Source organism: Empidonax traillii, unplaced genomic scaffold (assembly GCF_003031625.1).
Source record: "Empidonax traillii isolate 1590-97213 ecotype Southwest subspecies unplaced genomic scaffold, ASM303162v1 scaffold64:size1360303, whole genome shotgun sequence".
NCBI classification, from domain to species: Eukaryota; Metazoa; Chordata; class Aves; order Passeriformes; family Tyrannidae; genus Empidonax; species Empidonax traillii.
The window spans coordinates 529,989-548,274 of NW_020955257.1; the positions used below are offsets into that span (position 1 = coordinate 529,989).

General features: G+C 37.2%; 1 protein-coding gene across 1 annotated transcript in view; it reads left to right on the plus strand.

Moving 5' to 3' along the window:
• The window catches only part of CHN2 (chimerin 2), a 163,782-nt gene that overhangs the window by 63,625 nt on the left and 81,871 nt on the right, over window positions 1-18,286 (plus strand). The window contains exons 2-3 of the mRNA XM_027880061.1: window positions 5,949-5,987; window positions 13,291-13,346. Of these exons, the coding sequence (XP_027735862.1) occupies window positions 5,949-5,987; window positions 13,291-13,346 (95 nt within the window). The remainder of the gene's footprint in view (window positions 1-5,948; window positions 5,988-13,290; window positions 13,347-18,286) is intronic.

Here is an 18,286-nt window from a genome sequence, read left to right on the forward strand (position 1 = left end):
CCTGGAGTGCTTTGTCCAGTGCTGGGTTTTTCAGTATGAAAGAGATATGGAAATGCTGGAGAGATTCCAACAAAGGGCCCCAAAGGTGATGCAGGACTGGAGGATCTCTCCTATGAGGAGAGGCTGAGAGATCTGGGACTGTTCAGCCTGGAGCAGAGAAGGCTCAGAGGAATCTTATTAAAATGTATAAATATCTGAAGGGAGGATGCCAGTAGGAACAAGTCAGCTCTTTTCAGTGATGTCCAGTGACATTAGCAATGGCAGCGGGCATGAAAATGCTTGAGAAGTAGGTTGGACCACATGACCTCCACAGGTACATTTCAACCTGAAACATTCTGTGATTCTGTAATGGCCATCTGGATTATAGTCAACTGAATAATAGAATTCTGTCTGTGTATGAAGAAAAACATTAAAAAAAAGTATGTGCACAAAGAGTGCAAACACTGTTTATCTTTCACAGAGCCTTTTACTCAACAGTTTTATGTTATTGTTCTATATATAATTACATATATAAAAATAAGAAAGATGTATGTAATAATATATGCTAGCTTAATGTTTTGGAAACAAAGCACTAAATATGAAAGGGTACGTGGTAAACGTGTGAAAAAACTCTTTAAAAGAAATATACAAAGGACATTAAAATACTTATAACTATTAGTCTTGGTCCTAAAATAACAAAGAAGAATAAAAAAATTAGTAACTAGACTTGTTTATCCGGTGAATCATTTATCTACACACTGCCAGTAAGCCAGTAGCTTTCAGATTGGCTCTTCCTCACACGCAAGTGTCTTTCCTTGCACATGCAGGTCATAGTTTTAAAATTAGTTGTTACTGGAAAGGAAGTCCAAATTTCAGACAATGGTGGCAGAAAATCTAGTCTGAGAAAGTTCTTCCACGGTGAACTGCAAAATGTTTTTTTATAATCCTGTAGTAAGGACAAAGGCAAAAAAAGAAAATCTTTACTCCTTTCTCATAGTGAGTATAAAGACTATAAAGAAATTAGCAGATGATGACAGTTTCCTTTTGGTAACTGTCCTGCTGCTCATCTGCGTAACTCTTTACTGTCATAGGATTCATTAGTACTTTTTAGCATATCTAGAACTGGGCATGGCATATAGCTACAGTGTGGATATTTGTTACTGCTCTCTTTATGATTAGAAATGCCATTCAGAACTATTTGGTTTTGTGATATAATTCATGGCCTTTCCTGTAAAACAGTTTCCTCTCTCTAGTGCAATTACCCGTGTTGGGAGTCAGAAGAATCAGTTTGAACTTGAGTCAGTTTCTTATTAGACCTGCTGTAGCGAAGTCAGTCCCAGTGCTGGCAGCACTAAACCACGCATGTTGGTATTACATCATCATCTTCAGAAAGTACAAGGAAGTAGTAAAAAGCAATTCAGTCATTCCAGTGTCTTTCTCAACTACATCCAGAGAGGTGTCACTTTGGTACAGAGCCAAGCTCAGTGAAGAGCAAGGGCTGAAGTCCATGGATAGCTTTACTTACTATGTAATGACTGTAAGCCCATTTCCCAGAAATTGCTTAAGAATGGCTCTGAGTAATGTATTAACCCTTTACTGCCCATTATTGGCAGTAATACTGTATTCTGTCTTCATGTTTCTTTGAAAAAAAATCTTACAAAGTTTTACTTTTTATCTGTCTGCTTAAAACTGTGCCAACTTTTCAGTACTCCATTTACTGTAGTCATTCTGCACTTACTCAGGTTCAAGTGCCACATGAGCCTTATGAAAGTATTTTATTCCTAAGATCCTTTTCATCCTCTCTACTCTGTGAAGAGCAAGGCAAATAAAAGTGAAGAACTAACCTGTTTTTCCTCTACTCCCACTTTCCAATTCCACAGTATCATTTTTGGTTTGACAATTTTCTCCAGTACCTTTTCATATCAATTATGCATTATGAGAAACCTTCTGGTAGCTGTAGTATTCCTCAACAGTCAGCATTCAGCATTCCTTTTGCCTTTCTGTTTAGCATACAACTAACATATAGTACTTTTTTAGGTCTAATAAATATTAACTTTCTCAACTGGTCTGTTTCAAAGTTTTTAGTTAACAGTATTGCCTGTAATATTATTTGAGGAAGTCTCTCGTGCTTTATTTCCAGTTCTAGTCTTTCCAGTGAGTACTCAGGTTTTCTGGGTTTGCCAAGGTCATTTATGATACAGTTTTGATAAGACTCAAACTAATTTTAAAAATACCTAAATTGGACATTCTATAATTCTTTTACAGTAAGTCTCTCTTTTACAGTGAGACTCAGAAAGGTGTGTCATAGCTGACCCTGGGACATTTTGTTGAGTTTTTCAGAACGGATTCTCATCTTGTGATCTGAGTTTCTCCTGTGACAACAGCTTTCAACCTTATCTGGCACAGTTTCTGAATCTAGACAAGAAGTCACTATTGAAAATATGAACCTCTCAAGAAAACAGCAATAGGAAAGACCCTGTCTTATCATCTGAGAGTACCTCAGTGAACCCTTTTTCCAGTGCTGCTAGTCCCAATTCTGATAGGCATTAAGACCAAAGTTCATATTAGGAATATCATTTAATGAGAGATCAATACAGGGCATTTGTCATTTGTGCCAAATCTGGTTGACTGATTGATTGATTGATTGACTAATTGACTTTTGCCAAGTGGCTTAAACCAGAAGTGTGTTGTCCTTGCTAAGACCACTACCATGTGCAGAACGGAAAGCAGAAGCTGTGTGAGTTGAGGTGTCGTGTAGTAACTGAACTGACCACCCAAACTAGTATTGGCAATGTAGTGGGTTTGATCTGGCCACTGCCTCTCTCCGCAGTCCTCGTCCTGGGTTTTGGCACCAAAAATTTGTCGTGGTTTAACCCTGGCCAGATGCCCGGGGGCTATTAAAACCACTCCACCAACCTCTCTCCTCCCCCCTGCTGCTGGACAGAGGAGAGGGGAAAAAAACCACAAAGGGATTTTCATGAGTAGAGATAAGAATTGAGAGAAAGGCAGTTATTAATAGGCAAAACAAACTCAGAGGGAGGATAAAACTTAGATTTATTACTAACAGAATAAGACTTAAATTAACTACTAACAGAATAAAGGCTAAAAAATGAGAACTAAAAGAGTTTCAAAACACAATACCTTCCCCCTCCACCCCTTCTTCTTTCTCAGCTCTCCCTTCCTTCCCTCACTTCCCCCCCCCCCACCATATACCAGCTTGGCTCAGGTCTTCCTCATCTAGTGTTATATCTAAAGTGACCTAACATGGAATGGAATATCTTACTGGTAGAATATACATCAGATGATCTATCCTAGTTCCGTTTCCCTCTCAGGGAGGGTAACAAACCCATTACAATCTCCACCCCTAATTCCATACCATTTGACATCACACTCCTGTCCTACATTAGCCTGTATCCCATGCTTATACAAGTCTTGTAGGACTTCTGTGAACCAGAACTGCTGTATTAAGTCTAATGATGGAGAGTGGAGCACGATTTAAGAAGTAGAGCTTCTATGTAATAAGGACTAATAAAAAATAGCAGGACAGAATTTTCAGAAAAGGCAAATAGTAGTAATCAAGTCTGCTCAGGCGTGAGTTGCCTCATTTGACCCCTGACTTCAGAAGGGTTGAAGTTCAGTCTAATCTAGTCTACCAGGATGAAAATGCTAAGCCTTTATCATGCAAGGATGAGAGTGTCTAAACAGGCCCAGCAACCTCCTTCCACAAAGGGAGCAAAAGGTTTCTTTCTGAGCTCCATTAAACCTCCCTGATCCTCAACTATGGCCCTTGTCTCGAGGATATATTTAAACTAATTGGTTTTTATTTCCCTACAAATGGATGACATCAAATGCATGATAGCTTGACAATAAACTCTATTAATACTATCACCTCAATGGCATTTTGTTCCCTGTGATTTAGGGACACGCTTTCAGCTGAAGGGATCGCAGAGGGTGTTGCAGTACCTTGTAAGGGTGAACGGGGAGCCAGTGACTTGTGTTTTTTCTCTGAGTGTACTATCCTTAAGAATTATTTTACCTATTGAGGAATGGTTCTTTCCTGAGCTGACAGATTCATAACCATGACAAATCAAATGCAATCATTGGGAGTTTTGTTTTATGACTTATCTCCTGGATGATTGCTCTTCGCCTAGGCTGCAGTGTTTCCTCACCTAGGCTGCAGTGTTTCCTCACCATCAGTCTGTCTCAAGCTAATGAAGCACTTTACAGGCACTTGTAGATCAGCTTTCACTGTTGAATTTACTGTGCACTTTCTAATTAATTTTGAAGACTAAAGCAACAACTGATACTCACTGATTTTTTATTGTTTCTCCCTCTATTATTTCCATATCTGAAGTCACAAGTATAGATAATAAGGTATCTGCATTATCTCCGTGTTTTTTCTATTGGGAAAATATAGTAAGTGAAGAAGAAAATTCAGAAATTTTCTTGCAGCAGTGCAGAAGTATGACAGAGGAATTTAATACACAATATTATGGTGTTATGGTAAACTATATGTGAAGCAATAGATGTATGGGGGAAAAAAAGAGTGATAAATTACTATTATAATGTAAGAAGTTAAAAAATTACAGAGCTCTTGTATGACTGTATTTCACTGGTCTCATGAATAGCTTCATATAATTTAAAATATGTCTTCTGCATAATGAACTTGCAAGCTAATTACTCTTGGATTGCCACAGCAGGGTATAACCCTGTCAGTCTGGGAGCATTTTGAATTTTGCCAAAGTTGTGAAGTGAATACAGTTGAAACTGAGACTGAATGGGGTTTCCAATCAATATATCTACAAATTGTTCCAGGGTATTATCCCAGGGAGTAACTGTGATCATTGCTAGATTTATCCTCTGTTAAAACAATAGAGTTAAAAATGGCAGATGGTAGTTAATGATTAACATTCCTAGTAAACAAACTTTTTGCAGGGTTATATTTAAAGTGGTTGTGTGTATGTAAATAGACAAGGAGCATGAGCTATGCAACTATAATTGAATTATATTAGCATAACTTAAGGAGAAGTTTAGTAAATAACAAACACCTTAATTAGCTTGCACAGTATTGGGTGGTTAATGACATACCCTCGGTAAATGACTCTTCAAAGTGTTTGGCTACCTGACAGTTCAGAGCCAAACTAGTACCTGGTGCCCCACCTTCTGTGCTGGTGTATGGTAACTTAACTCCTACCGCTCAAGCTTGGCCTCTGTTGGGATTTTTGGAGGATGCAGCAAATGGCTTTCTTGCAGAGGGCTGGAAACCCCCGTGTGGAGTGGGACCATACAATCTAGCTGTAAACTTGCTTGTGGAATGGGCACTAACAGAAGATACCAACTCTTCATGCCCTTCAGTCAATAATGACAATAATTGTCTGCTTGTAATTGCAGGGTTTGCTGCCTTTACTTTTTCTACATTTTTCTCATTTTTTTTTTGTTGATTCCGTTTCTCGTTTATGGAAAATGTGGCAATTGCATATTCTAGTGTGTTCAAGAAGTGTAACTGAATCTCATTGAAACCATCAGATCTGTGCACTGTAGTGCAGCCTGAGCTGGGCGTCTTTTTAGCCCAGACGTGTGTTATTCACTGATGCTCATTCTCCAATCTTATTTGTGGGGTTAGAAGCCTGATTGAAAACCAGTAGTGATTTCTCTGTTTATCGTGCCAAATAAAGTAAATAAATTACTTTACAAATACTGGTGAGTCAGGAAACTGAATGCAAATTAGTGAAAAATTAATTTCTGTTACATGAATAAGTTGGAAAAGCACACTGGATTCACAAGTGGTTGAAATTTATATTCTTCTCTCACATAGGAAACTCTACTGTAAATAGACCAGCATCTCTCTGGGGAAAGAAATGTGAATTTTGCTGACAAGTAGAGGTCTCTCAGCAGAAAAACACATGCTGACAGTTTGACTCAGTGGCCAACTGACTGATTTTTTTTCCTCCTTTTTGTTTCTATTTCAGATGCTGAAGAATACCAGCCTCCAATATGGAAATCATACTGTAAGTATACAAGAAATTTGAGTAATCTTAGTACCTTATCGAGGTGTCAGTCACTGTTAGGTCTTTTGCCTGCCTTCGTTTAGAAGAAAGGCATAAATGTACTAGGTGCTTGCAGGAATTAATGTATGGGACAGCAGCAAAACCTGAACTTTCTTGGATTTCCATGAAGCAAGGGCAGCAGGATAATGTGTGCCAGACTCCCTGGGTTCCTTACAAGTGTGCAAATCCTGGGTTTCATGGTTTATCTGCTGAGATTTTCAGAAAGGATTTCAGAGGTAGAGGTTAATGCTCCATGTGTTTACTAAAGGTCAGGCTTGAGTATACTTGTCTTTTTATATGGGCCGCCAAATCACTATAAGATAATAATATTTTTTGATCCTTAGCAATAGAAGCTGATTTTTGAAGTGGTGGTTTAGAAGTTGGAGACAGCACTATCAGTTCTTTGAACCTTCCTGTCTGCCTTTAGAAAAATCATTTACATAGAGTGCAGTGCAGAAGTGCATATTTTATGCTCTTTTGTTTTGTTCCAAATGTATTTTCTAATAGAGTGGCACAGATCTAAGACAAAATATTGGCTTTTAAATCTCTTGTTAAAGATGGCCTTTAAATTTGATCTTTGTATTTGAAACCCTTACTGGAACTTTAATAAAAGTGTTGCTTTGGGTATAGAGGCTCGTTTTATCTTTTTGTTTTCAGATACAGAACTATCCTAAGTGTCTCTTTTATTGTGGCAACTTCAAATTCAGTACAGTGCCATTACCAAAATGGAACTACAAAAAGACAGGGATAACAGTAGTTACATGCAGGTACATGTACAGTTTTAAAGACTGGAATAAACTTGCTAACTTCACTTATATGCACATTAAACTACCTTGCTGACTTCAAAGACATCACCTCTGTGTTACCTGAGGATGACATTCTGCCCCAGAATGGACTTGGATTTTTTCAACCAAAATTTGAATATGCCATTAAATTACAAAAATTACTTTTTAGAACACTGTTTTCTACAGACTTTGTAGTTGTTGTTGTAATGTTTGGAATGGATAAGAGAAACCTCCTAAAAAGTTGGAGTATATCTGAGTTAGACCATTCATGCATACTTTGCTGAGTGCTTAGAAAGAAGCACAGTTGAGTGATTTTTTTTTTTTTTTAAAGAGGAACCTGACTTACTCAAAATCAGTGAAAAAGCTCCCATTGACTCTGACAGGACCAGTATTTGAAATGACAGATGTGTCCTTGTTAGCAGTAAGTTTCCATTAAAAAGTCAGGATACAAGCGTATACCTTTACTTACCTGCTCTTAGTTGCCCTACTGGTGCAGCAGACAGATCACTGCATGCAGTGAAAAAGTTTGGTTACTTTTACCTGATAGCTTACATATAGTCCAAGAAAACATTTTTTCAAAATTAAAAAAAAAAATTAAAAAAATAATAATTAAAAAAAAAAAGAAAATAAAAAAAGAATGAATTCATAGTCTATGAATGTATTTCCTCTTCTGCTATATGAAGGATGCCAGTATTGTGGTAATGACAAAGTCATGGCCTCAGCATCTGAACTCCATGCATGAATGACCTTGGAAAAAGTTACACAGCTCCAAAATGCAGAAAATAGTTTAAGGTTACAAAAATTTGCTGCTGAGACTGCTTAGCCACAGATACACATTTTTCTTTGCAACGTTAGGTAATGTATGCTTCTTTACTCAGCTAGAAAAATTCCAATCTAGTAAATTAATTACAGAGGTTATGCCTAGCAATGGTGTTAGTCTGTGATTCAATCTATCATCCTGTCTCATCACAATTTTAACTCAGTGTATGTATTTCATGCTTAGCACTTTGTGTTTACTGCCTATTTAACAATTGTTTTCAGTCTGTTTTAACTAGTAGTTAAAAGTTTATCAAACTTTAAAGTTTGATAACATATAGTAAGATACTTTGCATGCAGTTTTGATTTCTAAGTCCTGCATAAATTTAAGTGCACTATGTTGCCTTTTACTGACATCATGATCAAGGTTTCAGTCCTTCTAGATTCTCAATAAAGGCAGATTTTCCTGTTTATGAAACGTATTCAAATAAACAGTATTGCACGTGTCCATGGACAAATGCTGATCAAAGAGGAACAGTTTTCAGAATTGAAGCCTGACTGTGTTGACATAATGCACAAGTTTGTTTTAGCTGTATTCGGAAAAGATGAACCCTTCTAATCAGAAGATCCCCACTTGCTTATGAAGAATTGTTAGAATTTTACATAGGTTTCACAGGTTACAAAGCTTTTCAAACTTTTTCTGATAGCCCTGGGACACAGAGAATAAAACAAATGACAAGGATAATTTTGTAATAACAGGAAGGGACTTGGGAAAAAAAATCTGGAATGTTTCTAGCAGTCAGCAGGGTCTAGGCAGTGGGTTTGGTTGCATTTATACCTGAGTAGCAAATCAGCAAATAAATATCAGATAACTGATTGCTTTGTGAAGTCTGCTGTGTGTTAGGCATATGATACAAAATAGCACTTTGCCTTTTTGCCATCATTGAGGCAGTAAAGAAAGGAAGATAAGAATCACAGAATGTGAGTTGGAAGGGCTTATGGGATGAGTTAATCCATCTTCCTGCTCAAAGAACGACTATTGTCAGGTCTAGAGCAGAACAGTCACGACTTTATGTAACAGTCCTGAAAACCTTCAGGGACTGAGCCTCTGCCACCTTTGTGGGTAACCTGCTCCAGTACTGCACTGTCCTCTTAGAGCAGAGACAGTGACCTTACCTGCTTCATGGGATGAGTAGGCAATTTGTTTGACTGTTGAAACAGGGTAGTCTGTTGGTTTGCAGCTGCAGCACATATGTGCTTGAATTTTGAAGATGTATAAAACCACTCTTTTTCTTCTTTTACCACTGTTGAGATTGGCATGTGCTAAGTCAGTCATGTGTCAATGCCACTTCAATGTCTATTTGCATTATTTAAGATCAGTATGCTGGTGTGAAGCAGTGTGGCACAGCATAGAGCATCAGCTGATGCCGTGCTTCAGCTCCTCACGAAGTTTCTGTGCCTTCTGCCCTTCATCAAATAATAAGCACAGTGTCCGAGATTCATTTTTGTCAGAAATTAAGTCTTTGTTTCAGCCAAGCACTTAGGTTCCTAATTAAGCATGTGAGTAATCCTGCAGAAATAGGACAGCTCATATTGTTCAAGCTCGGCACATGGATAAATGCCTGACTGAGATGAGGCCAAGGAGGTAAAACTAAGGAACTCCGCGAAACATTCTCAGAAGAAGGCAGTATGTTTCCTTGCTGCTTTATAAAAACGATGATAGGAATTTTTCCTCTCCGCTGGAGCATCTCTGAACACTCATCATAGGTGAGTTAAAGGAGAAAGCTTGAGGTCCTGACACACTGCAGAATGAAAAAAAAAAAAAAATATGAAGAAATTGCTGATAGCCCTTCTTTCCTGGCAGAAGAGGAGTAAGTGTTATTTTTTGCATGTCATCCCTTTGTTTCTTAGACAGATTGGATTTTGGAATTAGACAGTTCTTCCTAAAACATATTGTAGAATTTCCCTTATTCATCCCCTGAGACAACTCGTGCTGTAGCGGGAACAAAAGAGAGAAGGATATATTCTAACCAGCTACTTTACATCTCAAAGAAATGTTCCTGTAAAAATTCAATAATATATTAGAGTTTTGCTAACACTGTAAGTTCAGACGTGATTATGATACTATGAATGCAGGCAAACTCTCCAAAGTATGAAACTGATAAAGATGTCCAAGAACCAGTTAAAAGCTACTGCGTTTTTCTGATGCAGTGCTGCATTTTTGTCTAATATTTAGTGTGTATCATTACTGTACAATTCATTTGCATCTGATGCTGAACAAAAAGTCAGTCCCAGTCTGATGCTCTTCTCTGAGCAGTAATAATACATTTTCTTTTTGCATTAAATTGATTTTTTTATAAGATTCATTTTCTCAGGGCTAAGATAATAATGTATCATTATGTTCAAGTGTCATCTTTTTTATGATCACAGTGGGTTTGTCTGTAACCTGCCTGTCAGTTCTAAATGCTAGAAATAGACTGGGTCAGATGTCAATCACTGCTTACCATTGTATTAAATAAGTGTGGTTTTCTATTAGTTCAGTTAACCATTCTTATACATTGGTTTCTAAGATTTTCAGAGGTGGAGGTGGGAAAATGAGGCAGAAAGGCAAGGCTTGTTTGTCATTTGAGCAAGTAGGTGGGCATATGCCTTTGGAGTCTGACCATTCCCTGGACTGTGCTGGGGTCTCAGCAATGTCAGCCTCAGTGTGACTGCCCAGCATTTGGAAAAAGTGTATAATGAAATCAGGCAGAGCTGCAGGATGTTCAGCACTTCTGAAAATGAGGTCACTTAATGAGGTGCCTGTGCTCATTGGAACTTTGCTGTAGGGCACATTTTTCTCAAGTCACCTTAGCCATAATATTGCACTTGTATCCAAAGCCCATTAGCAGGCTTTCACACAGCAATCATTTGAAGCAGAAACAGGAGAGACCCTTTCTAAAAGAGAACACAGCTTTTGGTACGGTCACACTGGCTGTGCTCCCTAATACTTTAGTCTGTGAGATACTGCCTTTCCTTGTTTTCAACTTAACTGAACTTCCATTGCTTTTTTACCTTCTTCACCCTTACCTTGCTGTGTGTCTCTTCTGGGCATCCTTGGCAGTTGTGTGTCTGTCCGTCTATTCTCTGTTTTTTGTCTCCCATTGAACTGCTTGTTGTCCCTTACCACGATGCCACTGGTGGTTTTCAGTTCTTCCTCTGTTCCCGATCTGTCCTCTCTCCCTCCATCTAATGGTTCTCTATCTCTTTCCTCTTGTTGTTTCAGTGGTTTGATTTTCTGCCAGTTTAATATCTAACAATTTAAAGCTAATATGGCCAAATCTGAATTCTTTATGTTTCACAGGAAATTCGTGACATTTTCTGTGATTGCCACCATTCACAATCTCAATCGTGCTTGGGCCATTTTCTCATCTTGCACATTTAGCATATAATTTATTATTATTTATTTGTATAGTAATAATCTGACCACATTTTCTTCTGATGTATTTTTAAATCAGATATATTTCTCAGTTCATATTATTGTGCAGATTAATTACCCATGTCTCTCTGAGAATGACAGCAACCTTTTCCAATCTATTCAAAATACAGTTGTTAAGATGATTTGTCTTCCTTGCATTCATCATGAATCCCTGCACTGATTCATCTCACTACATCCAATCAGCATCCATTTTTTTGTGTTTGCTTTCAAGTCTTTCATGTACCTGGTCTTTCCTGTTAATCATTCCTTCCTTTGTTTTGTGAAATGCTGACTCTTCTCCCCACCATTGCTTCTCCAGAGTTATCTGCCTCAGAGATCCTTTGGTTATTTTAGAGACCTCTTTGCTTTTTTCATTTCTTATAAATGCAGCACATCACAAGAGGGACTTCCTATATGATCTTCAGACCAACTTGTTTTGCACCACTGCTAACAATTTTTTTTAGAAACAGTCATTAGCTTAATATGCTGTGTCAGTTAACGTTTAACAGATTTGATTATTGAAAATAGGATTTTTATGAAGTATTAGTTTTCAGTTAAAATTCAAATGAATTAATTGGGGAAATAGATAATTTACTTTAAATGAGAAGCAATCATATTTTTGCAATGTTTTGAATCCTTAGAGTTCCTTCTCTCCATTAAAAATGTAAGTTGGTAGGAAAAAGTTACTATTTTTTTAATACCTTTAGTATTAAGCATCACTAACTTGCTGAATCAGTGGTTATGCTGATTTCAGACATTCAGAAATTAATTCTAAAATTGGACCACAGAATAATCAGAGTTTTAAAACATTATCTGTGATTTTTGAACAAAATTTTCATACTTTGGATACACAAATCATTTGGTCACAATAGAGTAGAAGTAAGTCCTTAAACCTTAGTCACATAACTGCAAGAGGTAGGAAAGACCAGAAGTTATCCTGTGCAAAAGCAGTGGAAAATCTGACAGTGCTGAATTATGCAGGGTGTATCCAAAGCCTGAGTACAAATTCAGAGCTAGATCACATCTATATGCATTAAAATTGATAGGGAATATAAGAAATCATGAACTCTCTGTGCCCCTCTAAGGAACCAGGGATGAAGCTTGGGCTGGGAAAAGAGGAAGTTGTGGGGTTTTGCACTTTGACGTGAGCAGAAGGCAGAAGCCCTCAAAGCTTTCCCATCCCCTGTGTGACAAACTTGGGTGCAGGCTAAAGGACTTCCCCACTTTCCAGATTTCATCACTTCTAGTTTCATTTAAAGAGAAGGTGCACAAGGTGCGAAAACGTGCTAAGGGTTAACACCTATTATTTCCAGTCACTTTCTGCAACAGGGCTTCTGTGTTTATCAAACCCACAGGCATTTCTATTCCTCCCATAATCTGCCACCTTTCAGGGCATAATTCTGAGCTTCACGAAGATTATGAAGAAAAACATCCTAGAAACTCAGTCTTTTAAAAAAATTCATAGACACGACACGATCTTTCCAAATACAAGAAGGTCAGCATACAGAAGGCCTTTCTCAAGGGAGGGAATCCAAACCTCTGGGATTTTTACTGGAGTTACGGAGAGACAGTCTGTCTGTGCTGGAATTGATTACTGTCATTGCATGTCAGCTTCTTCTCACGACTCCGGAGTGGAAGGGAGGGAGAGGATCTCATTAAATACATGCAAGTGAAGAGGCTGGGGCCAGGCAGCAACTACCTCTAGCCTCAGGTCTCTCTCTTTCAGCCCTCCGAAGATTTGCAAAATTGATCCAGGGCCATTTGAATAGGATATAATGGCTCTGAAAGGAATGTTTGCTTGCTCTTCGGTAATTGCCAGCAAATCTTGAAATAAATTATGAGATTGTGGTGAGCCCTTTCAAAGGTACTGAACTTTTTCTTGCCCTATCCAAAAAAACTGCTGGTGCTACTGGTAAGCAATCTGTTCTTGGGTTGTTAACACACAGTATATGCAAAAGTGGGATTTTGTCCTGAGATACACCTAACAATTGTATCTATTTCTGGCTTCCCTAGTATAAAAATGTAAAAAACAATACAAAAGAAGATAATACTTCTAAAAGTTAAAGCACCGATCACTTTAGTTAGTTTGCAGGTCAACAACCAATTTTCATATAAATGACTTAGACTCACTGAAATACCTCATTTTGATTTCATATTCTTTACATTTGCATTTTTCTCCGCAGCCCCTGGCTAAAAAGACTCATCTGAATAAAAGTTTGTGTATGTTGCCATCTCCTAATGATCTGTACATTTTTGTGTTTGACAGTGTATCAATTGCAACAAGAGGCACCACGTCCCAAGAGAATCATCTGTCCTCGGGAGGTCAGTTCTTTTCCTCTACCTAGTTATATCTGATGAATTGTCAGCAGCGTATGACTACCAAAAAAATCTTTTGTGCAGTCTGTGGGTAATATTTGCTTTAATTTTTCTATGCCATTCTTTTATATAATCATTTTTCTTAAGGTTGATTAATTAAAGCAGATTAATATTTGCTAATTAGGCATGGCAGCCTCATTCTACCACTAGAAGCACCTTCATTAGACAAACGCTTATTAATCATTGCTTAATGTGCTTTTCTGTATGCTACCTGAAGTTTTATGTTTCCATGTCTAAATGAAGGTGTATTTTTCTTCCTGCATCTGCATACTAACACCTGTGTGATATGTTTTGACACAATATATGTAGGTTCACTGAAGTGATACCCCGAGAGCTCTGTTCTGCCACAGAAACTTTAAAGGTTATAGGATATTTAGAAATCTGCAGGGCTGCAGGTTTGGCTGAGTTATCTTGTCCCCCTATTTTCTTTTTCTGTGTTTCTTCCATTTCTACTTACTTTTATATGTCCATTCCTCAACCTGCATGGCATTATAGTAATAGCACACATATGTAGATGTCTCTGCTCAATCAGTAAGATTGTGATCTTCTTAATAAGACTCTGTCTTCTATAATGTCACGGAGAAATCTTGTGTAAATAGACATATGATACTAGTAACAGAAATACTAAATGCATTAAGTGATTACACAAGGTATAAAAGATGATGTGCAAGAAGACAGAAACTGCGGCTCATGGCCTGATAAATAGTTTTACTCCCAAACATCATCCTGAGCTCTGTCCTGCTTCCCACACTGTGTACCCATGAAAGCAGAGCCCTGGCATCTCTCAAATATTAAGGTACTGTCTCAAAACACTTTTGGGTGGGACAGGAGGTTTTGTATCAAGGCACAAGTACTTGTCTGGGTTTGTGAAGAAAATCCATTGTAAAGCCAGGAATTGAGTACAGTTTTCCTGAGTCCACCCAGCACCTTAACTAAAAGGCCATTGCACTTTTCTTAACTAAAAGTGCCATTTACCAGTTTCAGGGCAGGGAAAGCAGAGTCTTGGCCTCAGACTGGAAGTCTTCAAGCTCTGTCAGTTTGGGATGGTCCCAAAACGTATACACAGGATGCTAAGAAGGGCAAGCAAAACACCAGAGTGGATGAACTCTCGTGTCATCCTTTCTCCCTGTCAAAGACAAGGCTTGAGGAGATAGAGCATGTGCTAGTCCTGCGGGACTTCAGTGCACGTGTGCTGAAGGGTTTTATCAAGACCTTACTCTCTGAAATCCTCATGCAAACCAAAAGACAGCTGTGGCTAGTATTCTCTAAAGGAGAGGACAGTGTTGAAAATAGTTAAGGTAAACAATTTAGTTACTTCCAGCAAGGCCTTAGAGGAGTTTCTCTCTTTGTATGAGCCAATAGTTTATCTAATATTTTATTTTTATATTTCATATTGGAACTACTTTGAGGAAGAACTTGTTTTTAGAAAATCTGATTAATAAGCACTGAATGCTTAGGAAATCATGTTTGCAATTTAAACTCATCTTTTTGGGGCTACAAGTTACTCTGAATAAGTTTAATCCAAAATTCATTTTGCTAACTCAAATTAAAGTATTTTCTGGTTTGCCTTCATGAGTGAACATTTGAATCAAGGTAAAATAGTCTGTTGAAGTGGAATAACAATTGTATTCTTGTTCCGGGAACAGGATTATCTACACAAGTAGATTAAATGTGCAGCTGTGAACTCTTTACCAGGGTGCTGTATTGAACTTATTTCCTTGAACTCAAGAATATGTAACATACAACTGATATTATCCTTTTGCCTGATGCTTCAAAACCAAATACATATTTAGTGTCTCTTCAGGTCATGTCCAAGAAAGTCAGGTCACTTAGCAGAAAGAAGCCAAGATCATATTAATTAAATTAATACATAATTGACAAAGCAGCACATAACAAAATAAGTAAAAAATGTCTGTTTCACGTGATCTAGGTTTGGTTCTGACTAATGAACAACTTTTAGTGGCTCACTTCATAGACTGCAGAGTTCTATTTTGAGTTGTTTTGATTTTGTTTTTAATTTATTATAACACCTGAACATGGAGAGACTTTATTTAGGGGTAGGTATATAAAACAGTATGAATTCTTTCTACTGTGATCTTTGGTTCTTGTTACTTGGATTTTGAATCTTTGGGTAGCTCAGCTGTCTGTGTTCAGAGACTGATTGCTGGAAACAAAGATTCTCTGACCCAAGAGCCAAAAAAACACTAAAACACTGCTGATGTGCTTTAGTTTTGCATATAGTTGGAGAAGTGAGGCAGATGGGATGTCCTGATGCCTAGATTGCTCCTTGTAGTTCATATTATTGATTTATTATAAAGTGGAACTGCATAGTGGTTTTATAGAGCATCACAGATTATTTTAGAGAGAAAATTCATGGTAAATGATTATTTTAGAGAGAAAATATGGCACCTATTGACTTTTTCTTAACACACAGTCTGTAAGGAGAGTGTTTTGGGGTGTTTTTTCTTGATTCTAGTTTGACTTCAGTGTAATCTGTATAGGCTGGCTTCACTGAAGATGATATCTTATTAATCCTGAATTTGTCACTTACATAGAAAGATCTCAAAATCTAATTTTGTGTTGTGTGTGAAAATATATTAATTGGAAATACGGTAGTTATTTAGTATGCAATGTGATGCTCATCCAACATCTGGACAGCAGGTGTCAGTGGGATATGTGACTGACAGGAAAGATTTATCTCTCCATGTGCATATCATAGGAACTGGACCTTGTTGAGGGTGTAACCACTTGTGTAATTTAGTATTCAAACTGCTTCAGACAAATCTAAAAATTGCAAATAATTTGAAACCCTTAATACTTATGGGACAATGTCCTTCATTCACAATTGCTAAATTCTATACTGTTTGCAGGGCGTTGAAACATCTGCTGCAAACAAAATCTGTAACACCAACTGATAAGTGTTGGAGGTTGTTTTTTTTCTCTCACCACTTGGCATTTTCATGATTCCTCCATCTTTTCCATTGCCATCTTTTCAAATCTCTGCATTCATTTGCTCTTCCATTACCTCTCCATAGTCATAGGGGGTTTAGCCTCAGATCTCTGCCCTTCTATCATCTAATTTATGTGGATTTCCTGATTAAGTATACTGTGGAGACAGAAATCCTGATATGCAAACCACTAGACTAAAAGCTGGGACTGTAAATAAACATGAACATTTATATCTTTTATTTACATTTATATCTTTGTGTCTTTGAGCTTTGCTATCGTGATTTTCCTTTCTTTTTTGCTTGCAAAAATATCTTTTCTAGCAAAGGCAGGTTGTTCCTGCAATGGGAATCATATCGAACTTACTCTTTGGGCTTTAGGTATCTAATGTTTTTTAATTAATCACCACTGGTAGTGGGACTAGCACAAAAATCCTACCTTCCCAATAACATTGGATTTCTGCCAATATTCTCATTTGTAACCATATTCCTTCCAGCAGTGTTTTAATGATTTATCGTTTAAGTAGAAAAAGTTCAGTTTAAAAGCGCAGTTCCAGTGGAGTAGTAGCTTTTATAAATTGAGCAAATTTGATGATAGGCACCAAAGAATCAGATTTGTGTTGTAAGAAAGTCATATTATGAAGCATCTTTTAGGGTTTAGTCTACAGTAATGCTGATGAAAAATTACATTCTCAGAAAATAACTCAAGCTTTCAACTTCCTTATTTTATTCAAAAAGAACATTTCAAATAATTCTTAATTTTAAGAAATATTTCAGGAGTAGATTATTCAAAGTTAAAATATCTTTTGAAGAAATGAAGCCTTTAACAAAGTAAAAGAATTAAGGAAGGATGGTGACATCACTCTGGGCTATAGCTGGTTAAACAATAGGCACACTATAAATTTTCTTCAAAGAGGGAATGAGTCTTACCCATGAGTTTTTGGATTATTTGTGTAGAAATATTCATACCTGTGAATGCTATTTCCATTCTGTTCCAAGAAAGCCTTAATTGCTGGGCTGTGAATTTGTCTGCATTAGACCTTCCACACTCGTAACAGTGCCTTGGCCAAGCCAGTGTCAGCAACATTGAGAAACTCATCTAAATTTCCCTAGTGTAGACAAAGCCTTAGAGCCCTAACTTATATTATTATGTAGAAAAATGTCAGTTAATTGCCTTCCTCATCGTTCTGAATTCCAAATAGGTTGTGTCAGAAGCGGTAGAAATTATTGTCTCTGCCTTTAAAACATAAAAATTATGGTTTCTTGAATGGAAGCAAATATGATTACAAAAGGAAGACTTCTCTGAAGAAAGAAATCCCTTTTTCTTTTTGCTTAAATGATTGTAAGAGACTAAAATAATGGTGACTGTACTGCTTAGAGTTTTTCACTCAAATCATCCAGAGGGTCTGGAACTGTTTTTACCCTCTGGATATCCATTACCTAGATTTGTCAAAACAAGAGTATAGATAGTGGCATTTCATAGAGCATAACTGTTGAAATGGTCACTAGCAGATTTATAATGCTATTGCCATCTCCTACATTACTAGCTGCAAATACACAGGATTACTGCACATCTCCAAAACTGAAGTGCTCCAAGTTACTCTTTACTCAGTTATTATCAAAGTTTCTTCTGAAGCATGAGATTTGAGCTAAGAACATTGCAATTAGAAGAGTATAATTTAAACAAAAGCAATATTAAAAACACTGGTTACTTTTGCCAGTCCTTCTTTCAGATACAATAATATTTTATATTTGTACATAATAAAAAGCTTTTGACTAGGTAAGCTTGAGCAAGGTTGTTAAAATTCAGCCTTAGTAAAATGTTTGCATAGTATATCTGACTGGATAATAAGTATTTAATCATTGCAATAAGTCTTCCATGAATTCCCTTATTCTGCTCACTTAGTGACCTTTACAAGTGGAATATTTCCTCTTCATCTC